The sequence below is a fragment of the Tachysurus vachellii genome, chromosome 16, assembly GCF_030014155.1.
Source record: "Tachysurus vachellii isolate PV-2020 chromosome 16, HZAU_Pvac_v1, whole genome shotgun sequence".
Lineage (NCBI taxonomy): Eukaryota > Metazoa > Chordata > Actinopteri > Siluriformes > Bagridae > Tachysurus > Tachysurus vachellii.
The window spans coordinates 10,720,624-10,746,988 of record NC_083475.1 but is presented as its reverse complement, the minus strand read 5'-3'; the positions used below and the strand labels follow the sequence as shown (position 1 = coordinate 10,746,988).

The window sequence follows — 26,365 nt, the reverse complement described above, 5'->3', positions numbered from 1 at the left end:
ACTCTATGAGCTCCAAAGGTTGGGATTCACAATATTTACAGATGCAATGAACGCCATCTGGTGTAGACACAATGCAAAATAATAAAAAACAAACTAAAGTTAAATGATTGAGTGGACTAACTGGATTAACAGGCTCACAACAGTCCAATTTTATGAATTAAATAGAAAAAAAAGAAAAATTGTGAGACGGGTGCAATACAATATATAAAACGGTAAATTAATAAAATTTATTAAAAAACAAATTATTAAAGTAGATTAAATTATATTGCAGCTAGTTAAAAACATATCATTACGTTTTTCCTTGATGCATAAAAGTGTTGAAGTTATGCGGTATTTTGCCATTTTTAAGGCAGTGTACATTTTACTAACGAAAAGAATAAGTAGACATTTTTTTCTGCATGCAGTTTATTATGTATAAAACAAGAATGTTATCATGACCTAAGGATATTCGGCTCAATATATATTCGGTATTTTTTTTAACTTTTAATATTGCAGATATTAATATTTTAATAACAGTTACGTTTGGGGAAGTAATGAAATAAAATTAATAAATGTTTTTTAAACTAATATTTATTGCGTTAAAGATTAATATCGAAAGGTTCAAACGTCACTTCCTTTCTATAACCGATAACGACTTGAGCTCGTGCACTTTGCGGTTATAACGGCTAATTTGTTAGCATTAACGCGGCTGTAGCTCCTGTCAGCACTTAACTAAACATTTCTATATTTTACAAAAGATATTAGTTATTAAGACACTTCAAAATTTCTGTATGAATTTGTTTTATTTAAACTATATTAGAATATAGCTAGCTGTCGCGTTTCTTAACATGAATTGGGTAGGAGGTTGGAGGTACGTCGACGATTCAATATAAACATAGCGATATAATCATTTACTTCTGTTTGTACAGCTAATAGTTGTAAAGAAGAAAAGTTGTAATAAACTTTTCTTCTTGACTTATTTACTCATGTGTGACTGACAAACGGTACTATTTAACGTGTTCATTTGATACAGAAGCCGTGTAATGAAAAGCGGTGACACAAGAAAACAAAAGGTAACTAACAAAATAAACGTTACATAAATGCCATCAATTCATACAATTTTAGTCAAAGTATTGACTTTTCCAAAAAACAAAATTGTTAAATATGCAAGTGTGTATGTATAGTTTAAAACACGATGACACAGGTTGTTCTGCTGACTGAATAAATCTTGTACTTTTTTGCTAGGTATCTGGATGTATTAAGTTTTCTCTATAACACTTCTGTCTTATATTTTGCTTTCAAGGAGTTTTTTGAAAAGAAAAGAATGCAGAACAGACATAATCTCTCTGCACCACCTCCACCAGTAACACCTAAGAAAGGCAATGTTGGCAACATGGATTTACTTACGATGTTTATTGTAGAACAAATTGCATTAAAAAAAGAACATGCTGGTAAGTAAACGGTGCATATTACAATTTACAATTGTACATGACCGATTTACAATTTAAGATTAGAAAAACTTTTTGCACATCTATTGCTCAGTCAAAATAAGAAGTATTTATTTTATTTTTAGGTAACCATAAAAAAACACACTTACCTAAATCAAAAGGAATTGATAAATATATGAGTGGGCAGTCATTAGAGCTGCCAATGAGTCCTTGTTCTCCATCACGCTTGAGCCTGGCAGAGAGCAAATCTCACTACAGGTACTGATTTTTTTCTCATCTACAGCCCACAGTTAAATAACCTATAAACCAAGCTGAAACTTTTTCACCTGTTTCAACAGAAGAACAGAAGCCTGTATTTTTCCCTACTTCTAGGTTTTTTTTTTAAATGTCACAAGATAAGATAGATGGCTATCACACTTGTGCTTGTTCCCCAAACTGCCTGAATCTTAGAAGCACACAATAGTATTATTGGCTCTGTGAAGACATGGTTTGGAGTGAAGAATACTTGTTGCCTGACTTAAACCCCACTGAACACTTTTGAGATAAACTGCACAGGTCTTCTCACCCAACATCATTGCCTTATCCCACTAATGCTTTTGGGTTTGAATAGGCACAAATCTATACAGCAACTCTCCAAGATCTAGTGAAAGCCTTCACGAAAGATTTAAGGTTATTATAACAGCAAAATTGGACTAAATCTAAATAATGTAATGCTCAAAAGGCACATATGGGTGTGATGGTCTGGTATCTACAAATATTTGGATACATTGGGTATAAAAAAGTTCTTAATGATGCTTTTGCAGGCTTAACAAAATGCTGTAATTATTACCCTATTTATTTTTAGTGAGCAAACACTGGGTTTGAAGCAGAGAAAACATAGTCTCCTAGATGAATTCAAGTTCAATACGGTAAGAGCCAATATGAAACCAGTTGCTCTGGAAGGGCACTATTACAATAGTCATTACTGTTTCAGTGTTTTCATGCTTATTTTTATTTTTTAAAAAACTTTATAAATATTATAAGATATTTAATGTCTTATTTGGCTTAAGCTGTCACCGCTGCTGGAAACTAACCTGTCTGATGCCGGCACGTCAGTGTGTCAGCACCGGGTTCCGGGCAGTGTAGGTTCCATTTCTTCAGCCTCACCATCCTCATCAGAGGCCTTTAACCTCCAGTCCAGACCTACCGTACACAACTCCCCCTTGCCACCTACAGAACTGTACAGCACAAAATCTCTTCAGGTAAGCCCTGAAAAGTGGTCATAAATGTAAATGTACTCTCGTAAATGTAGATGCACAGAAGCTCAACTATCAGGCTCACAGTATCACAGTGTTATTCACTTACATTTAGCAGGCAGTGTGCTCTACCTCAAGGGTACTCAGGTAAGATTTGTTTGTCATTATTTAAGTGGTAGAAAACTGGTATAAAACCTTACTAGCATGATCAGATTTACTTCAGTCTTCAACCAAATAGTTAGGGCTTGTAGAGATTTTCATATTTTAGATACATTGTTCGGATTCCACCTATATTTCACTGCATATTTCAGCCTTGGCTTGAAGCTGAGCACAGGCAAAAACATATCAGGGTGCACATATCTTATATTGATGTTCTCTAGATTTTTATATCACTTACAGTATGGTAAGCATTGCTTATGCTTGTTTCCCAGCCAGTGGGGATGTGTGAGTATAATCCACAATGGACAGAGCCTTTTCAAACAGAGGCCCCCCAGACTAGATTTGCAGATGGAGTACAGTTTGGGAGTGTCTTACATAGGTGAGATGAACTTTAAATAATAACCTAACCCCAGGTGACTGAATGTGACTAATTTTTAGTCCAGGGAGCTTAGCAATATTTTTTTAACAATTCTGTTTCAATTGGATTTTCAAGTTATTATATTATTATTATTATTATTATTATTATTATTATTATTATTATTGATAACTAAACAATTTTTATGTACATATTTTTTCTATTATTGTCTTCAATAATTGTCTTAAAATAGAAGTGAAAGCAGTGGGCCATCCATATACTCTGTTGAGAACCCATTTAGTGATTTAAAGATGAATGACAGAGAAGAAAAGCCACACCTTTTTGGATTTAACAGTGGACTTGAAGGTACATACACTACTTGTCATTTTATATATATATATATATATATATATATATATATATATATATATATATATATATATATATATATATATATATATATATATAAAAGGTATATATAGTCTATAAGGTTTTGCCATGCCTGAAGTGCATTTGACTTTAAACAATAAAGGTTTATTATTATTTTCAAGAAGATAATGGATAGTAATATGTATTAACTAAAAACCTTCTTCATCAAGAATATACAGGATTAGTAATTTGATTTTTGGGCTTATAATGTATATTTCTTACTTCAGTGTTATTTAATATATTTATTAATTAAGATGCTCTTGACAGCTCAGAGTTTAAATATCATGAAAAAACATATCTTTTCTCATACATTAGACCAGTGTTTCTTAATCCCAGTCCTGGAGTAACCAGCAATTCATCATCTTAAAAAATTATAAAGTCTTAGCCATGTTAGGTGACTTTTAAGTGAAGGAACAACAAAATGTGTTGGGAAGTACTATTGTAGGTCAGTGGTTGATGTCATAATAAAAGTTCATAAGCTTTGTAAAGTTTCCTAAAATATTACAAGAAAATACTGTGTGCACATTATGTTTTTTTAAATGGAAAGATTTTAAACTTGACTTTATAGTTAAGACATTTTTCTTTAAAAAAAAACAAACAAACAAAAAAAAGCTTTTATGTACTTTTAAAGTTACAAAAGATTAATTTTTTTAGTAATCACATTATACTGTGTTACAGAAATCTACACAAATTGCTTAAATTCAAAATAATACTGGAGTGGGTGGAAATAAATATAACTTTTAAGCGCATTATCAAAATGTAAAATACTTAAATCCTTGTTTTTATCATCAGAAATCATGCAAGTAGTTAAATGAAGTCCAATTTTTTTGCAAAAGTCACATGATCTCAGTATATATAAACCTGGCCCTGGAGTTTAAATGCTTTAGAGTTTGTTACAGAACATATCTGAACAAATATACTGTAGAGGCATGAAGATATAATTACTATCAATTCAAGTCCAAGACAAAGTTTTAGAAAAGAATTACCCAAGGATAGGCTATTAAAATATCCCACACTGCTCATTACCCCTAAAAGCACCATCCCTACAGGGAATCATGCGGGTGATAGTATCTTGGCAATAATTAGCACTGGCCTCTTAATTAATTGTCTGACTAATGCACTCCTTATACAGTCATTGACATTTGGCCTCCTACCGCCTGAGTCATATTTAATATTGTTCCATGTTCACAGTTTGGGATGTATTTTTATTATCAGAATATGATATTTTTGTGCTGACATTGGTTTTCTTAGGTCCTATGCCATTGTGAGGCTCTTTAGACATTTTCTTTCTGAGGCCTTTCAAGGAACATGTGTTCTTGTATTGAGATCATGTAACACTTTAATTGAACATAGGTCAACTCAATATTCAACAAATTATTTGACTTCTAATAAAAACTTTTTACAGGTTTCTGCACTACTTTTCCAATTACAACAATAATTAAATTTGTATAGTATATTATATATTATCTACAACTAACAAATTCACTAGCAAATAGTGAAGGCTATTTTATGTTGATTCATATAGAATCCTAATAAATTTCACTAGCAGTTTGAGACATGTATTGTGTTTGCATTGGCCAAAGTGATGTATAAAGGTGGCCGACACTGTGGATGGTATCTTGCTGGGGGCACAGAATGTTATTACAAGTTTTATTAAAAATAACAAGGTGCCTTTGTCAGCTATGCTCCCTTAAGAGTGCATAATCCTTCTGTAAGAGCTATGCTCCGCTAAGAGCCTATAATCCGGGTCTGCTGCGGGACCAGATGACTTAGGGGACACATCAGGGTTCCTATTCATGATTAAGCCATCTATTTTTGTAGCCAATCAAGTGATTTTGCATTGTTCCATGAAGATGACTAAAGTTTTATTAGTGCAGTATTTAACTGGTATTCTTGGTATGGTGCATGGTTGATATTTCTTAAGAGAGTAAGAGATTGATAAATCTCCATCTTCAAAAGGAGACACCACATCTACCCACAAGAGCACTGTTTTAACCTCCCTTTGCAAAAATTTATTACATCAAATAAAGAGTGATTTTATTGAATCATACAAAAAAGATCTCGGTACTGATTTTAAATCCTAGGTCATACAGTGCTGTTCATTTTGAATAATTTATTTCAACTGTCTTATATTTATTTAGTTAATTCTCTTAGAGTTTATTATTTAAGCACTGACTTGCTAATAATGTTGACTTTCAAATATATCCAATAATCACCTCCTTACTCCCAGACTCAGTCCTTATTTAGACTTATTTTGAAATGTCATTTAAAAACAATTAAAAACAAAATCACTGTTCACAGAACCACTTGTATTTGCAGTTTGCTAGCTTGTGCTTCTAGCAACGTACTGCAGAAGCCAAATTGTATTTTTTACTTTGAAGGCCGATGTTTGATCTTCTCTCTTTACCCTCTTGTTTCAAAGTACATGTCTAGATATATTGATAGTAGACCCTTTGAGTTTTATACTTTAATCTTAGTCTTGTGCCTGACTCATTTAATAGGCTCTAAAGTAAGTTTCTTGCTACAGGCAGGATACACAGAATTGCCTCAGAACATGCCTGTGATTTACCAGTAACCTGTAATCGCAGAGAGGGCTGTGTCACCTCAGATGATGCAACAAGCTCTGCTCCATACATTTTAGTAAGTTGTTTCATGATCCTTAACACAAAATATATTTTTGTTCAGCATAAATCACATTGATGTTAGAGGGTAACATTTAAGTATTTGATGACATTTTCTGTTTTTGAGTTGCCAGTTTATTAGGTATACCTTGATTGAATTTTTTTTTAATATGTCACAAAATGGAATGTTTAATGGATATAAAATCTCCCCAAACAGAAAAGCAAAAATTTCATGTACTCCTGCAAGTTCGTATAGATATACTAACAAAACCTATTAGTTATATATGTATACACTCTTTTTTTAAAATAATTATTTTATGGTTTATTGGTTCCGATTTTATTGTTTACCTTCCTTTATTGGGAATTATGCATTTGTTTGTATTTACACAGGAAGAAGGAAAAAATCAGGATGGTCATAACTACATGTGTCACTCTAACGACATTCTCACAACAAGCCAAACAAGAAGAGTTATGTCCTTCAACCAGAAAGTGATGTGTGACTATGAACATAGAGAAAGGGAGAGTAAAGCCTATGGGATTTCTAAAGCTTTGAGACGGACTAATCACAAGCATTACTGTGAAGAGGATCAGTTTGTTCCCTCTTGTCTGCTGACTAACACACAAAGTGGTAAAACTCCCAGGACACATGACAAGGCAACACAGACTGCAGATTTTTCCAGTTTGACTTCTCAAGATGCCTCAGTACAATGTTGCCTTTTGAAAGCAGCTAGGATGAGTATTTTCACCAAGCCCACATTTCATATTCACCACAGTAGAACACATAAAGCTCCTGCCACTAGGAGGCAGACTCGTCACAGCAAAGAAAATCCTGATCATAGACAGTTTGCTCTAACAGAAATCCCAAAGGTGGGTTGGAACACCTCCTGGTTGATGAAAAAACAGGAGCTCACAAAGCAAGTGCCTGAAACAATTAAAAGGCATGAAAGTTTGAGCAACTCTGAGAGACAGGCATCCATTAAAAAAACACATCCATTACTGCACTCCTCTCTCATAAGTGGTCCAGGTATCAATAATAAATAGATTGCAACATCACATTAAATACAGAGTTCTTTAACCATTATTAACTTTGGTGTTAACTTGGTCTCAGTGAAGCATAGTAATCCCCTGATCTCAGTAATTGCCAGTAGAGCATAGGCATATGAAGTTTTGTATAACAGGTATACTTTACTTGTGTAGAGCTAAAGGAGCAGCCATCAGAGACCATGGTGTTCAGAGGAGAAAGGTGTGAAGGTCATGAGGAGGAGAGTGTGAATCAAAACCCCACTGTGAACTCCAGCTGCACAGAGGAACACAATGCCTTCACTGCTGAAACAGGTGGAGACAGGGTATCTGAGGGGAAAGGAAATCTTGAAGAAATTGCTGACATTCTGCTCATGCTGAAGCATAAAAATAAGCATCCATAAAAATGTGAGATGACACCGACTTGTTTTGAATGTTGAAAGTTAGCATCTGTTTTCAGAAGCTTTATAGTCGTATGTGTCACTGGTTTGGATGGTTGAGTTACAGTACAGTACACTGCAAAACAATACTAAAAACCAAAATTTTACTTCAAACAGTGGACAGCTTTTTATTGTTTAAATATTCAAATGTCATGAATATTTGTTTTCATAGAATAGAAATCTAGCAAAACATTTAGAGCAACAATAATCAAATGAAGACTATACACATTTATATTCACGAGTGTTTCATTGATCATAAAAACACTTTGATAATAATAATAGTAATAAAAGTACTAATTTTACATAGAAAACACACACACCCACAAGATAGATTAGATCTCTCTCGTCAAAGAATCACAATGACTTGTTGACTTCAAAGCCTTCCCCAGCATCAAATACATTCTAAAAGATGTGGCACACCCTAACGTCTGGTCAGTAAAACTGTTACAAATTCCAAAAAACAAACTGGCATTAATATACTTTCTGAACCATTCTCTCCCTCACTGCAATAATCAGAACTGATATGAGCATACCTGATTAAAACCTGACTGAAGTAACCGCTCTATAGTGTGCTTCTGCCTTTGGGAAACTCAGCATACTTTAGTGTTAAACATGAAACACAATTATGTTATCTGTTTGTGCTAACAGTGAACAAACACGTATTACACATTCAACAGTAATAGCATTAAAACGAGCTTGTGTCAGTTTGTTTGATATTGTTGCTTTTACAATACCCATTAACTGCTTTGTTACACATATAGCCACAATATGTCTGCTTGGCACTTTTCTATGTGTACCAAACTATCAAGGTGTTTACTCACGGCAGTACAATATAAACATAACATTGGATATTACACTACTCGTCAAAACATATTCCACTCTGTTACATGGACGAGAGCAATGAGATGCAAAGCCATTTGTACACAAGGCTATGAGGAAGACTAAATTAAATTGAATCAAATAATGTTATACATGGGTTTGAGTTGAGTACAGATATGAAAAACAGACTAAGGAGGTCATTATACACTAAAGGAATGCAGAAATGTTTCGGTTTCTAAATTCTGAACAAATCGATTCCAACACTCTCAGCTCCAAATACAATTTCGTGATAAAAGAGCTGCTCCTTGAAACAGCATAAGACAATCCAGGTTACAACCCATGGTATGCTACAAAATGTGAACTATTTTACAGAAAGTTGTTTGCATAAATGAACTGAACACTGTGGTAAGAGGATGTTGCCAATGCCAAAGCCTAGCATCTTCACAAAAACATAAGACTACCCTAACCGACTGACAGTTGGTCTGTATAGCAAACACCTCATTTTACTTCAGTGAGAACAGAAAAGTGTAACATCTGTCAGTATCTCTGATCACTGCAGTATCCAACTCAAATATTTTTAAATGACATCTCACAAAAGCAGGAGTAGCTCTGTTATTGTGTTTGTATGTTTGGATATGCCAATTCCATTTATCCTTTAAAGTGGAGTGCAGCATTTGTAAGATGAAGCCTGACTGCTACAGATGGGCCTGATGTCATGGTGGGGTGAAGCTGAAAAGCTCTTCTCTTCATGCCATGTGCAGAGCTGAGAGAGGATCTACTGGGTGTTCTTTGACCTTTCAACTGAAGTTTACTCCACATCTGAACCATCATTATCTGACAGGTGATAATTTGATCCCTTAACCCGGATGTATTCCACCTGCCGGCCCTCATCTGAGTCTGATGCACCACAAGAGCACAGGCGGGTTTCAAACAGCGACTCGATCTCCTCTAGCCGACGGCCTTTCGTCTCAGGGAGACAGCCGTATACGAAGAAGAAGCCCAGCAGAGCCAAGCTCGAGTATAGAAAGAATGCACCTAGAAAATAGAACAATTTCACTCCAAACTTCAAAAATCATCTGAAATGCAAGAAATTTACGTATCTTTTAATTTTTTTCTTTTAGGATCAAATAACATTTTAGTATGTAATATACGACACAAAATGAACCATTGTAAATAGCACTCATTTTTTTCTATTTTATATATATTTATAATTGTACCATAGTAGGTGAGGTATTGCGCTATGTGTAGGAAGGTCAGAGACACTAGCACGTTGAATGTCCAGTTCACTCCTGCTGAGCAGGCGTTGCCTGTGCTTCTTGCCCACAGTGGGTAAATCTCTGAATTAACAGTCCACGGCATTGGGCCCAGTCCTGGAAGACATGCTTTTTTTTTTAGGATTTAACCTAAAAGCTATAAAATATTATCTAAACAACCAAAATGAAACCAAGGACACATTGTTGGAACAAAGTCAACTTTATACTAATAAGCATTTAAATGTAAGTTAATTAAATTAGTCTAACATGGGCCATTAGTTCCAATCAGTGGGTGTGTTTAGACCGCTTACCTGGAGCAAAGAAAGCCAAGTAAAGAATAAGACCCAGGAGAACCACCCAAGAGTAGTAGGTTGGGCAGAAATTATAAGCCCAAAAACCATTGGAGCTGGAGTTCGAGCACCTGCAGCACAGTAAACAGTGATATCAACTTGCAAACTCCAAAACAACAATAAGTTATTGTGACACTCTGGCGGAAATGAAAAGAATAGTCACGACATGATTAAAAAGAAACTGCTTATGTGACATCCAGCATGATCTAATGTCATTTTTGCGTGCTGCTGAGCATTAGTGGAAAATCTCGACATGCAAAGGCAAACTCACGCTCACACACTCAGATGCCGATTATGACTCACCTGCCCCACGCTGCTCTCTCTGTGGAGGCCTGATTGACTGTCACACAGGAGGAAGCGAACACAGCGGTGCTGTTTTGCTGGTAGCAAAAACCACAGCTTGGATCCAGCATGCACAGTTCACATGACCTGGTGCAAAAGTGAGGACACGCAAGTCTGCTTTTAGGGAGTATGGAAACTCTGAACTATAAATTGATAGTAAATAAAAGTGTTATCTTTATTTAAGCTTTTATTTGAACTTCAGGTTCTACTTTTGCCAGCTAAGTGCAAAAAACTAAGGGTACAGTGCACAGACTCAAACAATTAAAGACCGGTAAAAAGACCAGGTGATGTTTTTTATCCGTCCAGTTTGGTGAAAGCCACTACCAAATTTATAAGGGAATATTTCTTATGTACATTTTTAATATTTATATATATATATTGAACATAAAGAATACAATGAGCAGAGAGTGGACTGAACATAAATCTGCTAGCACAGATTGGCTTGTTTTTGTGATGACAGCACATCCATTCAGCCTCAATTACTAATGAACTAGTGTTGTTTCGGCAGCTGGATGGCATGAGAGTAAATTGGGACAGAAAAAACTGGGTGGCATGAGAGTAAATTGGGACAGAAAAAGCAGCTTCTCTCTCTCTCTCTCTCTCTCTCTCTGAGATGGCATGGCTTAAGGTTGCAGGTTCACATGCATCAGAGGCCCTATTACAACAGCATTAACCAAACAACAGAGACCAGAGGAAGCACATTGGCCATGTTTGATCTTTACTACACAGAGTGAAGTCCATTAACACAACAATTTACAGCCATCACAGACCCAAAGGCAAGATCCTGTTTTGTTCATCATGGGTTCTTAAAAAGTAAGTGCCTTATTTGGCAAAATACAACAAATTATGAATGTCCCGTTTCAGGATTGGACAGCTGATTAACCTACACATGGGACATTTTTTGAGTCATAAATCATTCATAAACAATGATTGGGCACTAGACCAGCTCATTTCAGCCAGCAATCTCTGTGCAGCACCAGCACACCTGATGCCACTTGTCAGCTAATCAACCCATGATTAGATGATTCAATTGTGTTGTAAGGAGATTAACAAAAAATCCATGCAATAAGAACGTTTTTGAGCAACACATTTGGCAATAAATGATCTGCTTATTGGTCTTTTGCACACTATAAATGACAAGACTTTATATTTCTAGAGACAGTTAAATGTGGACTTTTACTTTCACCTGAAACTGGTTTATCTTCAAACAGCAAGTCTTCAAAATTTAGATACTCCGATATATTTCAGCTATATACAATTCTTTACAAAGGTCTGAATATGTACCTAACATGGCTGAATGGTAAGAATTGCTAGATTTATTACTTAACAAATCTGTTTATGCCTCTATACCACACTATAGACAATTTAAAATGATCATTTTGTTTTATAGTGGTACTTGTTACCAGTTTCGACACCAAAGAGAGAAGACATCTGTATTGAACTTGAAGCAAAGATTCCTCTCGATCTTTTCATTAAACAGAAATGCTTTCAGACCAGAAACAGAAAATTCTGTGAACATTTTCTGAAATAACATCTCACCCTGTGGATAATCTCTAGTCTGATGAGCTACCTTTAGTGAAATAATTAACACAAAGGCAGGTGATTTGATACACAGCAACAGGAACTGCTACCTTCAGTTATATTATGTGCACTCAGTGGTTCATGTAGAAAAACTACACTTGCTGGAATATGGGCAGCAACAGGTTTGTTCTGCTGAAATACTTTGCATCCGAACTCAGACCCACCAGTCCACATCATCTTTATAATTTAGATAATATGCAGCAGAATTGATTGAGCATTAAGCTTAAGAGGATTAGAAGGACATACCCAGCATTTACTATACTCACAGATATGTGGAGCAGCTGGTGTTGGCCAGAGGATGGTCAGCATTATGAAGGGTGACAGGGGGAGAGTGCTGAGCAGAGAGCAGGAACCCAACAGCCAGAAGACATAGACTTAAACAAGTCCCTGCTCAGACAGAAGGAAAGAAAGTAACATTAACTAAATAAATAAAGCAATGTCAAACATACCAGATACTGTATTATAGATTATAAAGCTGTTCCCATAAATTATAATTATAAATTTGAATGCATAAAATGACTTAATACACATATCTATAACATGGTGCCTGCATGGTGTTGCATCAAATACTCAAGCTCATGTTCATGAAAATGCTCATGAATCTATTCTTTAATCTTAGCTTGATCACAAGCTAATTTGGTCACCCAATGAATTTACTGCATCTTCAAACACAAGGCATTCACTTAAATCACTTGCAGAATATTTTCTTTTCTGCAAAAAGGTCATTCTTTCACCTCACTCCTTGTCTCCAAGCTAGTCACCAAGGCATCCTGTTTGCACAGTTGCTTGGCAATATTTTACATTTTTTGAAATTACTGCATAGTCTCTTAGCCACCAATACAGCAGGGGAAAAAGGAGGTGAGACATGTAGTACATACTCACCAACAAAGCTGCCAAGAGTCAGTTTCCTTCTCCCCACTTTTTCCACCATCCACACACCCAGCAGTGTGAACAGAAAGTTAGTAAAGGTGGTCAGTGAGGACAGCCAGATTGCCAGTTTATCATCCCGCACTCCAGACATCTGCAAAATGGTGGCACTGTAGTACCTGCAGGAAGGGGGAAAGTGGAATTGTAAACAAAAGTGTAACATAGTTATGCACTGTGAAATGACGTATATCAATAGAACCTCAGGATGTTGAAAGAACCAGTGTCAAATTAGTACTAATTACATTAATGAACCTTTGATATGTGTTTGTGTTTGGGTTTCATAAAAAAATGCACCTAAAATCAAATGCTAACAGTTTTTTTTTTACAAAAATGACAATAATTATTGCCTTGTGTTTCATAACATCCAAAACAATGAATTACAAAACAAAGGATTCAAGAAAACCCTAAATATGTTTCCTGTGTTTAGTGACCATGTACATACTGTAAATATAAAAACTATATTTGTAATGTCTATATCAAAATGCCATTTTAACTGGTTACATATCTTTATGCACTTTAATTCTTTGAAGTACTTACAGATTCATGGTTTTCTGATTTTTTTGTTGTTTGGATTTTGTCAAACCTTTTATCATATTTACAAATTGACATATCAAACATACCGTTTATGCTAAATTATTTCTACAACACAAACGTAGATATAAATTAAACAACAATAAAATTTCCACCAACAGCCAAACATTATAGTATCATTAGAAAAATCTGTATATTTACAGAGGAACGTTGTTGCTACAATGAATTGTGAATAGATTAAATAAACAGTTGTGAATAAATTACAAGCATAAAAGCAAAAATCTCACTCAAACAGATCTCCATGTACTTCAATGATCTACAACCAATAGAAATAATGAATGTGAAATGATAGAAATCCTGTCTTTCCACCAGGAGTAAATTTCTAATAGTTAAAGCCCCTCTGGAACATTCACAAAATGACTCTGCAGATAGTAATTGCAATGAACTGCACTGATTATATTTTGTATTCTCTTTTGGCCCCTTAATTATTCTTTAGAATTGTTTATGCACCATGGCTTGAAATTGTCCCTTTGTTACTGATTGTTTATGCAATTAGGATGAAATTTTCTTTTTGTAACAACCTAGACCACTCTGCCACTTTTACAAACTGGCATCGTCTTTTTAACTTCTAATTATTTTACAAAGTGGGAAGTTAAAGAGTAAGAAAAGTTCATACAAAAAAAAGCAGAAGCAAAAGCAGGGATAACATAAAGGTGGTTTATTTAGGGGAAAAATGACAAACGGCAAGAAACGCTAGGAGACTGGAAACACAAAACACAGGAACAACAAACAAAGAAACAGCAAACCAAAGACAAGGACTCAAAAACAGATGCAAGACAACTGGTATAAATAGGGTTGACAATAATTGAAACACAAGGAACAGGTGTGCAGAAGCGGTACCGGTTAAGGAAAGGGTGGGTCTAACACACGTGATACAAAAAACAAACAAAAGCACATGGCACAGACACAAAGACAACAATGTCTCCCTAGAGTCCAACCAGGAAAAAGTTCTGTCATTTTTAGTCTTTAACTGTCCAGTTTGATGAGTCTGTGCCCAGTGAGAAGGCAGATTCATCTTTTTGGCTTTGGGAGTGGACCCCATCTGCTGTGTGTTGTGTTCTCTTCAAAGAGAAAGAGTGGTTATGTGGATTACTGCCAGCTTGAACCCGCCTGCACATTTACTCCTGGGCATGCCAACAAACATGCCACGATCAGCGTAACTTAGCTGTCTAAACTTCTTCCCCATTATGATGCTTGGTGAACATTAACTGAAGCCATTGATCTGTATCTGTATGATTGGCTGATTGGATAATTACTTGAACTAGCAGTTGTACATATGTTAAATGGTTAGGTAACAAAACTATATATACAGTAGGTGACTAAACAGTATAGCAATGTATAGTCTGTCTAACAAATGTAGAACAAAAGGTTATTTATAATGGGTATGTGTCCTTAGTGGCGTTCCCGATTTTTTCTAGTCAATCAGAGACACTCACCCCATCCTCATGATTTAAAGTACTCACTTCATGTTGAGCATACACGCTAAACTGATTGCCCTTCAAGACCAACAGCATATTAACATCCATCAGCGACAGACAGAAAAGTCTATCTTATGCTCCCATAGTCTAGATGCTGTTGTAGAAGGCGCAACACACACACATCTCTCCCAGTGTACAAGTGCAAGTATAAGATAATTAAATCAAAGTGAGCATCCATACTAAAATACAGCATATACTGAAATGTTGATTTGTATTAACTGGTAAATTGTAAACTTGTATTTCGATCGATTCTGATTTTCAGTGAAAGACCTAATGCCCAAGTCCGTAATCTTTTTAATCTTGTCAAAGTAAATTTGTATTTCATTCACTTCCAAACTCACCTGCTGCATTTACAAATAATATACATTTTGTTTTGCATCCAGTTTTTCAAAATGATCAATATTTGCAACTTAAGTCCTAAAGTCAACATTTACACATGAAAAGTTCCTTGTAATAAGAATGGATTCATGCAGCCACTTTAACTTGGTTTTCTGGGCTTCTCATTTTAACCTGTATGGACCTTATGCATCCAAGATTCTCAGTTTATTCTTCCAAGGTTGCCAGTGTCCAAGATGGAGTTTTTCCTTTTTTTAATTTAAAACACAAGCAGTTGCTTTTAAGCCTAAAAGTGATAGAAAATGTAAACTAACATTTTATTTGTTGTATTACAATGTGACACAAAAGCCAGGCACATTTTACAACAGAAAAGATTAGAACAGACACATATATAAATGAGAAAGACAGAAGGAAACTTTTTCCCAATATATTGCTGTATGAATACCCTTAGTTATGATTTCACATTAATCGCTGAACATTTGGTTTAACAGTATGATCCTCATTATTTGGCAGGTTATAAAATAACACTTGCTTCATCAAATAAAAGAATGTTTCAAGCACCAGTTGTTAATTATTCACACAATATCATGAAGTCACAAGATCCTAAAATCATAAAATTGTTGTGTTTGGGGAACGTCGGTTATTTTATCATGTCTTTAATTTGCTTTAAAATAAAGTAGCTTTTTTTGCTCATTTGAATCATACTTCCATAAGTAGAATGTGCCAGTACTAAATTCTCTGGTTTACTTCATACAAAAAAATACTCCTGGCAAAGAAAATTGAAATATTTAAATGTATTTAATTTTGGTCTCATATTATATTCCATAGTTTTGGAGTGAATCACATATTTCAGTGTGATGTATTGTGGTTACATCTATATAGTGGTACATGCCTGTATTTGAGTATTAGTGCTTAAGTCCATAAAAACAGCTGAGGTCTTAATACCATTGTGTAAAAGTTTGGTACCAAAGTCTGACCCTAAGAGATTTGTTCAAGCCTTTTAATTGTCAAGAAATAATTCAGACAAATCATCTTCAGCCAAACCTTTAAATAAAGTGTATGCTATTTGACAGGATAGTTTAAAGACCTACATTTTGGTCTGTGTTTGTCTCTCATATTGATGTTTTGTTCATCACTTATCTAACACTATCTGACAAATTACAGTGTGCTTCACAGCTACTTTTAGACCTTTCTGAAAATTTCTGTTGCTCAGCATGTGATATCAAAGTGCTCAGCATTATACAGCATTTTGTTAATAATTACATATCTTACAGTAATTGCAGCATGGCAGCTTTGTTGGACATGCTTGGCATGTTAGTTTTGGTAAAATGTTCAAAGCAAACAGATCAAGTGGGGAAAAAAATGACAAACAGAGGAGCAAGATGAGGTCATAGATCTCTAGCTGAACTCCCAAGTACTAAAATACTCAGACATGCTCAGGCAAGAATATAACTTCTAATTATACCTTAATTATAACTTTTTAGTAGTTTTAAAATTCTTTTTTTATGTTATAAAAATATGTTTAAGCATAAAACATACCAAGCAATGATGCAATAATGCTGCTTAATCAGGCATAAAAATCATAGTTTTACAGAAAGCCTTACAGTTTTATTACAAGCTCAACAGCCAATGTGTGGAAAAAAACACACAAATGCAATAAATGCACTATGCAAAATGAGTCCACATATGGAGATTTATAGTGTTACAAGCAATTGGAAACAAAAGTTGTCTGATTCAGACCTCCCTCCTTTGATTTAGAGCTTCCTCCATAACGAAGCTCGGATTCAGAGAACAGTGGCTTTAAATGCATCTGTTTGGATTTCCACTTAAGCTTCACGCTGTGTGTCGTAGATAGAGAATATGCTTGATTAGGTGAGAAACCGTAGTTTAAACATGCCTGCACTTTGAGTCGCTCCCGCTGATGCTGCTGCGGCTGCTGCTGCTAAATTATCAGGAAACAGCAGCCTCAAGAGATCGTACCGAGTTCTTTGCTCTATGATTAATGACCAAATAAAGCTGCGAGGAATGTATTGGTGGATCATTTAGTAATATCTTTTAGCTAGTGATTGCAGGATTTAGAGTTTAATTTCCTATACTGAGAGCCAGCAAAGCCTTTGACCATCAGTTACTAAACTGTAAGTCACAATAAAAGCACTCTGTCGCACTATTTCTGAGTGGAAAAACATGCAACAAACTGGACTCTGAACTGTAAATTGTTATTTTGAACTCATTATTTCAAAGTATGATGTGCTTAATTTGAGTAATTAACTCTTGATTTTAAGATCTTATGGCATTCTTTCCATTTAACATCTCAGAATTTTTTCTTTATATCTTAACACTGAATAAACAGTGTTTTTAACAATTTTTATGACAACAAAATTTTATTGTAGACTTTCTGAAGATTTGGGTCAAGATGCATTGTGTAACTTCATCACAACACACGTTCAGCCAAATCCAATGAATGTATGTTTATAAGTAATTTTCTACAAAAAAAACCACAAAAATCTGCAAACAGCATTGCAAATTTTGAAAAATGGTTCAGTAAAATCAAGCTGTAACAATCAAAAAAATGCCACAAAAACCCAAATGGAGTAAATAATAATCAATTAGTAATATTATAATTATTAATAAAATTAACAGGATATCAAGTGGGAATAACAAAGTGCTTCAAGGGTATTTTTTTTCTCATACACTGCTTCAAACCAGGGAGAAATAAACATGAATAAATCAAAAATTCTTGGTAAAGATATCTTGCTGTGAGGATTGTTTTGTACTGAAAAAAACAACAACAACAAAAAACAATCAGCACCTAAAAATTACTAGACAGAATGCGACCCTCACCCCAGCTGTTTCAATTAGTACAGCTGTTTGTACTGCCTGTGGGAAGACAGGGCTCATCTGTGTGTCTGAAAAGACCACCCATTGCTGCATGATGTGGAACAATATTGAAATGTTCTCAATTCTTTTTTCTTTTGAACATAATTGAAAAATAATTTCAAACACTCAATGTGGATTTCGGGTCATAAAAAACGCAATGCTTTTGCTCTGATATTAAACCGGTGCTGTTAAGAAAAGGGAAATAAATTCACAAGTGTGAAGCCTAAATTAAATCCTGATAAATCCTGTTTTTCTATTATGTTATTGTTTCTTTGGCACAAAATTACAGAGGTACTAGTATGGGTGACACGTCACATAAACGGATTATAAAAAGGGTGTAGTTGTTGATATGATGAAGCTCTTTACGTTTTTTGACATAAATATAGTATTTCAGATGGAAGGTTTGTAGAATTTCAGTAACAATTCGAGAGAGAGAGAGAGAGAGAGAGAGAGAGAGAGAGAGAGATGGTAAGCGAATAAATACCTGCTACAATATAACTAACCACATGAACTGGATTCTCTGATGATCTTCAACATTAAACAAACTACTAACAGAAAAAAAATATGAATGAAAATATGTTAGTGGCAACTGTTGATGTAATAAGAGGAAAAGAGACACTTTGTGCTGTGCTGTTAGATAAACCTGAAGTAGTATCATACACCCCACTTTATTTCATTATTAAAGTTTTAAGTATTATCCCATGTTTAGTGCTTCTTTTTCTGCCTCCAAGTATCTCTAATAAACTGTACAGGTACCTGTAACGTACTTGTGAAGATTTATACGGTTACCGAAGCATTATAAGCAAACATTTGATGTAAATATTCATATGTATAAACTTTAGTTGTGGCTTGTTTATGAACAAAGTTGTGTCTTAAGAATGTTCGAATTTCTATGATTTCTGTAACATTCTCACCCAACAAACTGAGGATTTGGATTAAAATCTGTGGATCGATATCTGTCCACTTATTTGAAAGTATAACTTCTATATAAAAATATACTGTACAATACGTGGAATATGTTTCTCCCGTGTAGTCTTAGTGGAAACCAGCATCTTATGCATAAGGAATTATCCTCCCTCTGTCACAGACTTATAGACTATAAATATATATGTTTTTGTGTTTGAGTACTCATTTACAAAATTGCTCAAAATTGACAGTTCTCCTGAACTTAATACAAATTATAATAGGAAACTAAATGAATAAAATTGATCTCTGACTAACATGCATTTGATGTTTTACTAGTACATGCTGCACTGATGCAGAATGATTATGAGAGCTGTGATTTGAGCAAATTTCATAAATAACATTGTTTACAGGTTTTGTTATAGACTACTTCAAATCTGCTGATTCAGAAAAATGTACACAGAAACATTATTTACATTTTATGATGCAGTTGTAGCCATGTTGTTTAACTACAGAACAGATTGCAGTATAGGCTTGCCGGCAGTGGCAGCTCGACAGTTAAGTCAATGGGTTACTGGTCAGGGGGTTCAAGCCCTAGCACCACCTATAGTAGCTGACACTGTTATGCCCTCGAGAATGGCTGTTAACTCTCACTGCTCCAGTTTGCTGTTTCATGGCTGACCCAGTGCTCTGACTGCAACTTCCTCACAATCTGGTACAGGTATATGCAAAGAACATAATATCACTGTGCTGTAATGTATATGTGACAAATAATGACATCTTTATTCTAAAATGTTTGGCTGGAGCACAGCAACAGGCCTGGTAACTTTTTCAAACTTAAAAAATATATAGAAAAGAACTAGAAAGGCACAAATGCATTAAAAACTGATTAATTTTTCAAAATGATACAAAACAGGAGAAGGAGGTAGAATAGTTAAGTTTGGGTTGTGATTTTCCTGCAGCTTTCAGACTTATTAAAAATTTCCAGTACTTCAACTCTAGAGAGTCTAAAGTAAAAAAAATATAGACTGAAAAAAAGAGAAAGAAAATTACACTGCAGCCTTAAAAGCTCCGGACTGGTTCCTGGGGGTCAGACTGCAGTGGGTACCAAGAATCAGTGGTGAACCTTGTCATATCTTTGGGAAAAAAAAACTCCCACACTCTAATTGGCACTTTCTCTGTCAGAGGCTCATGGGAACATGATTAAAAGCTACTGGGTGAGGAAGAAATGTGAAGAGTAATAGAGGAATACATTAGGACAGAGGCTTCAGCTTGACAGTGGGGGAAGGGAGCTAAGAAGGAAACAGTCTTTTGCTGTATGTTCGAAACTGTTTGGAAGGCGGACACATCCATGCTTGAGCGCTTTATTTGTGTCAAATCCTAACCTGTAAATAAAGTACTGAATTTCAAGCACAATTTCCAGTTGCTGAGTGCATACATATTTCCAGTTTCTATGCACATACCATCATTACTAGATAGACTGTAAGTAACACAGGAAGTCATGCAACTAGTGTACAAAAATGCACTTGCAAAAACACAAAATAAAACTTTCTACATTTTTTAACAGCAATGAATGATCAACTAAGCTATATATTCTGAATGAAGCTGCAGGCTTAAATATCATAACAAATAGATTTTGTAGATTTCGTAAATAAATAAAGAGGACAAATTTTGTAGGACAAAAAACCCAACATAGACTAAAGAGAGTGGTTTCAGGTTATAAAATGTATTTAAGTGTAAAAAAAACCAACGCTACTAACCAACCCATGTGTAAATATAACAAACTGGGCAGGTCCAAGAAACAATTATCACCTTTACACCTTTTAATTAGACATAACACCTGTTCTTGGCTATGTGTAAATTTTACACATGGTGTTTCAGTGTGAAAAATTTAGTCGGTGCAGTGCAATCTTTAATTGACTTATTGGTAATTATGACCAACATATACCACAGCACACTTGTCAAGTCTCAAATATAATTAACGGTGTTGATTAGATTCTTATAACAATTTTCTAGAACAATTTTCTCTGACAATAATATGGCTGCAAGTCAATAATATGGCTGCAAGTTATTAATTCAGTCTTTCTAGTCATGCTATAATTGTTCGTTTATATGACAAAAACGTATATGAATAAGAAAAATATTAGGTTTTCTGTAATGAGATGATTACTGTATGTAACATTTTGGAGTAGTTTCAAATTCCAATTTGAAGCTGTTTCTTTAAGATTTCCACGAAGGGAAAATTTTAGGGACACTGTTCTAAGTAGCATCCCTCAGGAAGGAAGAATTCTTAGCTAGTTATACAACCCTTGAGGAACATTTAGAGACTGTACACATTTGTCTTAGGTTGTGTGCACAATAAAGAAAGGTGTTCTAGTAGGACTTTGCAGAGACATACAGTACAGCATGGGCATCTCGGTTCAAGTATCATGAGCTGGACATTGTCCAGGACAAAATGTTCAGTGGCTGAACACTAGCAGGCAGAAGGACAAGCCACAGATCCTTGTTAAAACCTACTAATGCTGTTCTGCTAGACTTACTGGGGATGAGCAGGCTTAGCATATAGGGAGAGGGGGACAGGATTTCTCTCACACATTTGGAAACTGGGAGAGCTTGGGCTTAGCATAACAATGACTGAAATTCCAGTGAATCACTATGGCTGAGGAGGAGGTGATCTGTTGGCATAAAATGTCATGATGACGGTGTGTGAGCCTGTATGTATGAATAATATCAAGCCTCTGTGTGGGATTCTCAGTAAGAGAACAATAAATTTCCTGGGAATATGCATGTTCGATATTACACTGATTTACAAGTACAACATAAATTAGGAGTGATAAAGACCAGCCTTGGAGAGAAGGCTGTATTTATCCATTTGGTTGTCTCTCATTGTGAGAAAGAACAGATGCTGCATACATTTCCTTGGTTTTAATTTATTTAGAAGTGGTTAGGGGTGACTGCATGCACTAATATGATGGCCAGTACAAAGGTTTTGTAAGCTATATGACAGGCAGACATCGATGACAGACACTTGTTTGGACAAGAGGTTGCTTCTTGTGCTCTGTAGTGTAACAATCCTGTCAATCACACGAACATACAGGAAAACACATTAGTGATCTCTGCTACCCAAGTGTTGGTTGGATGGAGTCTGAGAGAGTGAGAGATGTTGCAAGATTGTATTAGAAAGAACAGAGAGAATCCATGAAAGAAGCTGTGAAAGAAAAACATATTTAGGCATGGCTGCATTAGTTCCATTATACCTTCCTGCATTTCTCACGATTTCTAAGATTCTTTCTTTCTTTCTTTCTTTCTTTCTTTCTTTCTTTCTTTCTTTCTTTCTTTCTTTCTTTCTGACAAATAATACACAATAGCAATTAACTGAATAATAATGTAACGTTACATATTAAATAACACAAGAAACATAAACCTAAATATTTGTGGACTTATTTGTGGACTTTAATCACTCTTAAACCCTATATCGGAACACGTTCTTGTCTAAGCTCAGTTCCTGACCTTATTAATGCTTCTCTGGCTGAATCGAAAATGCTCCACATGCTTTTGGCTACTGTATACAGTTTAAATCTAGATTAGCCATTTCTCAATTTACTGATTTCTCATATCTCAACTGAGCTATACCTTTTTCATTTATTTCCCATGTTTCTCTGCAAACTTTGTGCATTTTTTTAATTACTATGTATTTCAAATTAAACTTTACACTTAGAACTTATTTTCTCATCTTATTTGACATCTCTGATGCAAATGTACTTTATTCAATCATTCATTTTCAGTAGCTGCTTTATCCTTTATCACTGGGTGGATGGTGGGAATTGCCTGTATTTATTAAAGCACCTTGGATTGTCTTGTGTATGAAATGTGCTATACAAAAAAAGCATTTCTTGCCTTTGATGAAACATTTCTATTCTGATGACCGTGGTCGTTTCCAGAGTGACCCTGTCCCTATTCACAAGGCGCAAGAGCTAAAACTATGTACAACATGTACTGTGGTTGTCACAGTCACCTGATCTCAACCCATCAGAACACACAGTTCTATAGTAATCTCAATCAGCAAAACACTAACTGAGACAATAGCTGATGTAAGATTAGTGTTCCTCCATCATCTCATCTCTCCAGTATATGTTCACCCCTCCAGTATTCTATTGCCTATTTTTTAGATATTTTTCAACCTAGTTTCTTAAAATTTCTGTCTTTATATGCACAGCCTATGAGGAGGTTTCATTTCAATCTGTATACTGTGCTTAATTTAAAATAAGTGACACTTAAAAATCTTAACTCTTGCACACTAAAATTGTTCTGGATGCTCAACACCTTACTAAGACACTTAGGAATTTCCCTTTCATTTGTTTATATGGTTAATACATCATATAAGCATGTCCATAATTGTTCCATAAAAAGAGGAATAGACACTTTTTGGTAAAAACTAATTCTGACGGCTGGATCAGAAAACTGTTGCAACTTGGCTATATATACATGCATATGGGATCATTCCATCTGAGTAAGTGAGAAGATAGTACCAAGCACACTAGGTTTGAGTTAAAAGGCACGAGAGAACAAAAGAAATAATGTGTGTGTGTGAGTGTGTGTGTGTGTGTGTGTGTGTGTGTGTGAGAGAGAGAGAGAGAGAGAGAGAGAGAGAGAGAGAGAGAGAGAGACATTGCCCCCTTGAGATCTGACCCATTTCTCTAATGAAAGGGAATGAGCACAGTACCACACACAGATGCTGCACAGCACCACAGAGACAAACAGTAATCTGTACCTATTTTGCCATGTCCACAGCCAAGTACACACACACACACACACAGAGAAAAGGAAGAGCAGTCAATATAATATAAAGTCAATATAAAAATCATGGATTTTAAATTTACTGTAGGTAGTGAATCTCATTATAATTGTCTATGTGGACCTTAATGGTAAACATAGCTAAGCATATAGCTATTGATAATAGTGAAGATGCAACAACTGGCTAAAATAACCTCCTGGTCAAAACAGGAACTCTGACTTGGGACAAGAACATGAGCTGAACCTCTAGGGTGTAAGACATAGATTGCTTTCAGTCAGTTGCACTGATGTCTAAGTGCTGTTAATCTGTCAATCTAAGCATCAGCAGTATTTAAACACACATTTGGCCTTGTTCAAGTGCCCAGCAGTGGACACTTGGTGGACCTGGGATTCAAACTCACAACTCCTATCAGTGGTTCAATACCTTAAACACTAAGCTACCACATCCCAAGTTTTGAGAATGTAAAAGACAAGCATTTATTAATAAGCATAATCCATTTTAGAATATAAAAGCTGATTCGTGATACAAACGTGTTTGTTTGCACACAGACCAATAAATCAGTCATTATCTGATTTATGTAGATAATGCAAACAGCACAGTGGTGACCTCTTAAAGTCACAGCTTTTTATTTAGTTATTTATACTGAAGTATTCATTATGACTATGTATTCTCCAATAAGTTACAAAAGAAAGTAAAGCAAGTCTAGACACACATCCAGCTTGTTGGACCCCATAAACACACCATAAACACAGTCAGCATCATAAAGCCATAACTTGTAAAGGCTTGTGTACACATGACCACCACTCCCATGTGAGGGCCTTACCTAAATCTGCTTTCACAAAATTGGAAACACACAATTTCTTCTTGAAAATGTTGGGGAATTACAATTTCCCTTCAGTATAGCTAAGAGACCTAAACATGTTTTAGCATAACAATGCTCCTGGGCACAAAGTAAGCTCTATGAAGACATTATTTCCTCAAATGTTCTGCACTGACCCCTGACCTCAACCATACAACACCTTTGGGATGATCTGGAATGCTGACTGCACACCAAGCCTTTTCAACTGACATCAATGCCTGATCTCACTAATGCTTTGTAGATGAATAAGCACGAATCCCTACAGCCATGCTCCAAATTCTAGTGGAAAGCCTTTCCTGAAGAGAGGTTATTATAACTAGGGGGACTACATCTGGAAAGGAAGGTTCAAAAATAACAGTGATGATAGAGGTGCCCATATGGCTATACAGTATAGTGTATGTGATTATAATATAGACAGCATGTTTATATACGCCAGAGGTATTCAGTGGTCCAGTTTAAAAATCCCTTGCTTACTTAATGTAATAATTTAATTCACACTTCTTCACTATTTATCTTGGTCTAAAGTATGATAAGTTTAAACCCTACATGTGACTGATGAGAGCAAGCACCAGCCACCATATCACATATGCAATGGCTTTGCTGAAAACTAAGCACTTTCTGGCACTCAAGATTTTGTCAGAAATCCTGAAAGTACGCATAGAACCATCTCCAATTACTGCAATATTTCGGGTTGTTCTACAGAATCTCCAAACTGAAAATATAATAAGCTTTACAACCCTGAAGGTTAGGCAATGTATCTTGCTTAAGTTTAAGGAAAAGTTTACTCCAACCTTTAAATTTGGATAAAGGATATTATGCAATTATTTGATATTAGAAAAAACTAGATATTATATAAGACAATGTACTTTATTGTTTTATACTATATGTCTTATGTAGAAAAGATGGATACTACTGAAACTCTACTTCCATGAATACTTGTTCACTTTCTTTGTATACTGTAGATCAGATATGTTAAGATTATAAGTATGATAATCCAACACGAATGTGAAGACAGAAATGACTGATAAGTAATATGTTAATTTCGTTTATGCTTTGTATCTTTGTTATTAGTAATAGTACTGCATCTTACTACACTGCAATATGAACATATCACTCGCATAAGACCTTCACAAAATACATGACTGGGGCACAGGTAGAGTCTCATAACAATGATAAATACAGAGTAGGCCACTGCAAACAATCAGCTCACAGGGTTGTATGCTGATAATGGCCTGAGGTGGTAATAAATGTTTGTTACAGAGCAGAAGAAGACAATAAATAAGCAATCATGGAATAGAGCTTAAGGTTTAGCATGAGATTATGGGACAGGACTGTGTTTGTCAGAGTCTGATTAGAGAGAACATTACCATAGTCTAATTACACTGGCACTCTGTTTTCACCTATGAGTTAAAGAGGGATAAAGGAAGCCCACTGAGACTGTCTGTGGACTCAGCAGAACCACACTATTACTGTGGCTATAGGTCATTGTTAATGTCCACATTTTAGCATTGGTTAATTGGGGCCTGCTGGATGGGTAAGGGCTTAAGAACAAATGTCAGGCAGTTGTC

The 26,365-nt window shown here is 35.3% G+C and overlaps 2 protein-coding genes across 2 annotated transcripts in view; one reads left to right on the top strand and one right to left on the bottom strand.

Moving 5' to 3' along the window:
* Positions 1 to 678: 678 nt before the first annotated feature.
* On the top strand, positions 679 to 7,750 carry LOC132859135 (uncharacterized). The gene is made up of 11 exons (XM_060889742.1): positions 679 to 850; positions 1,013 to 1,052; positions 1,283 to 1,430; positions 1,553 to 1,685; positions 2,272 to 2,335; positions 2,477 to 2,668; positions 3,094 to 3,200; positions 3,430 to 3,542; positions 6,133 to 6,245; positions 6,617 to 7,250; positions 7,424 to 7,750. Exons 1-11 carry the CDS (start codon positions 828 to 830, stop codon positions 7,648 to 7,650), a joined length of 1,794 nt encoding a protein of 597 aa, XP_060745725.1. The 5' UTR covers positions 679 to 827; the 3' UTR covers positions 7,651 to 7,750.
* A 118-nt stretch (positions 7,751 to 7,868) lies between these two features.
* The window catches only part of LOC132859015 (proton myo-inositol cotransporter-like), a 40,899-nt gene continuing 22,402 nt past the window's right edge, over positions 7,869 to 26,365 (bottom strand). Inside the window, exons 5-10 of the mRNA XM_060889563.1 lie at positions 12,914 to 13,077; positions 12,298 to 12,418; positions 10,412 to 10,537; positions 10,070 to 10,179; positions 9,723 to 9,875; positions 7,869 to 9,540 (exon numbers count right to left, since the gene is read on the bottom strand). Coding sequence (XP_060745546.1) covers positions 9,314 to 9,540; positions 9,723 to 9,875; positions 10,070 to 10,179; positions 10,412 to 10,537; positions 12,298 to 12,418; positions 12,914 to 13,077 — 901 coding nt within the window. The 3' untranslated portion in view covers positions 7,869 to 9,313. The remainder of the gene's footprint in view (positions 9,541 to 9,722; positions 9,876 to 10,069; positions 10,180 to 10,411; positions 10,538 to 12,297; positions 12,419 to 12,913; positions 13,078 to 26,365) is intronic.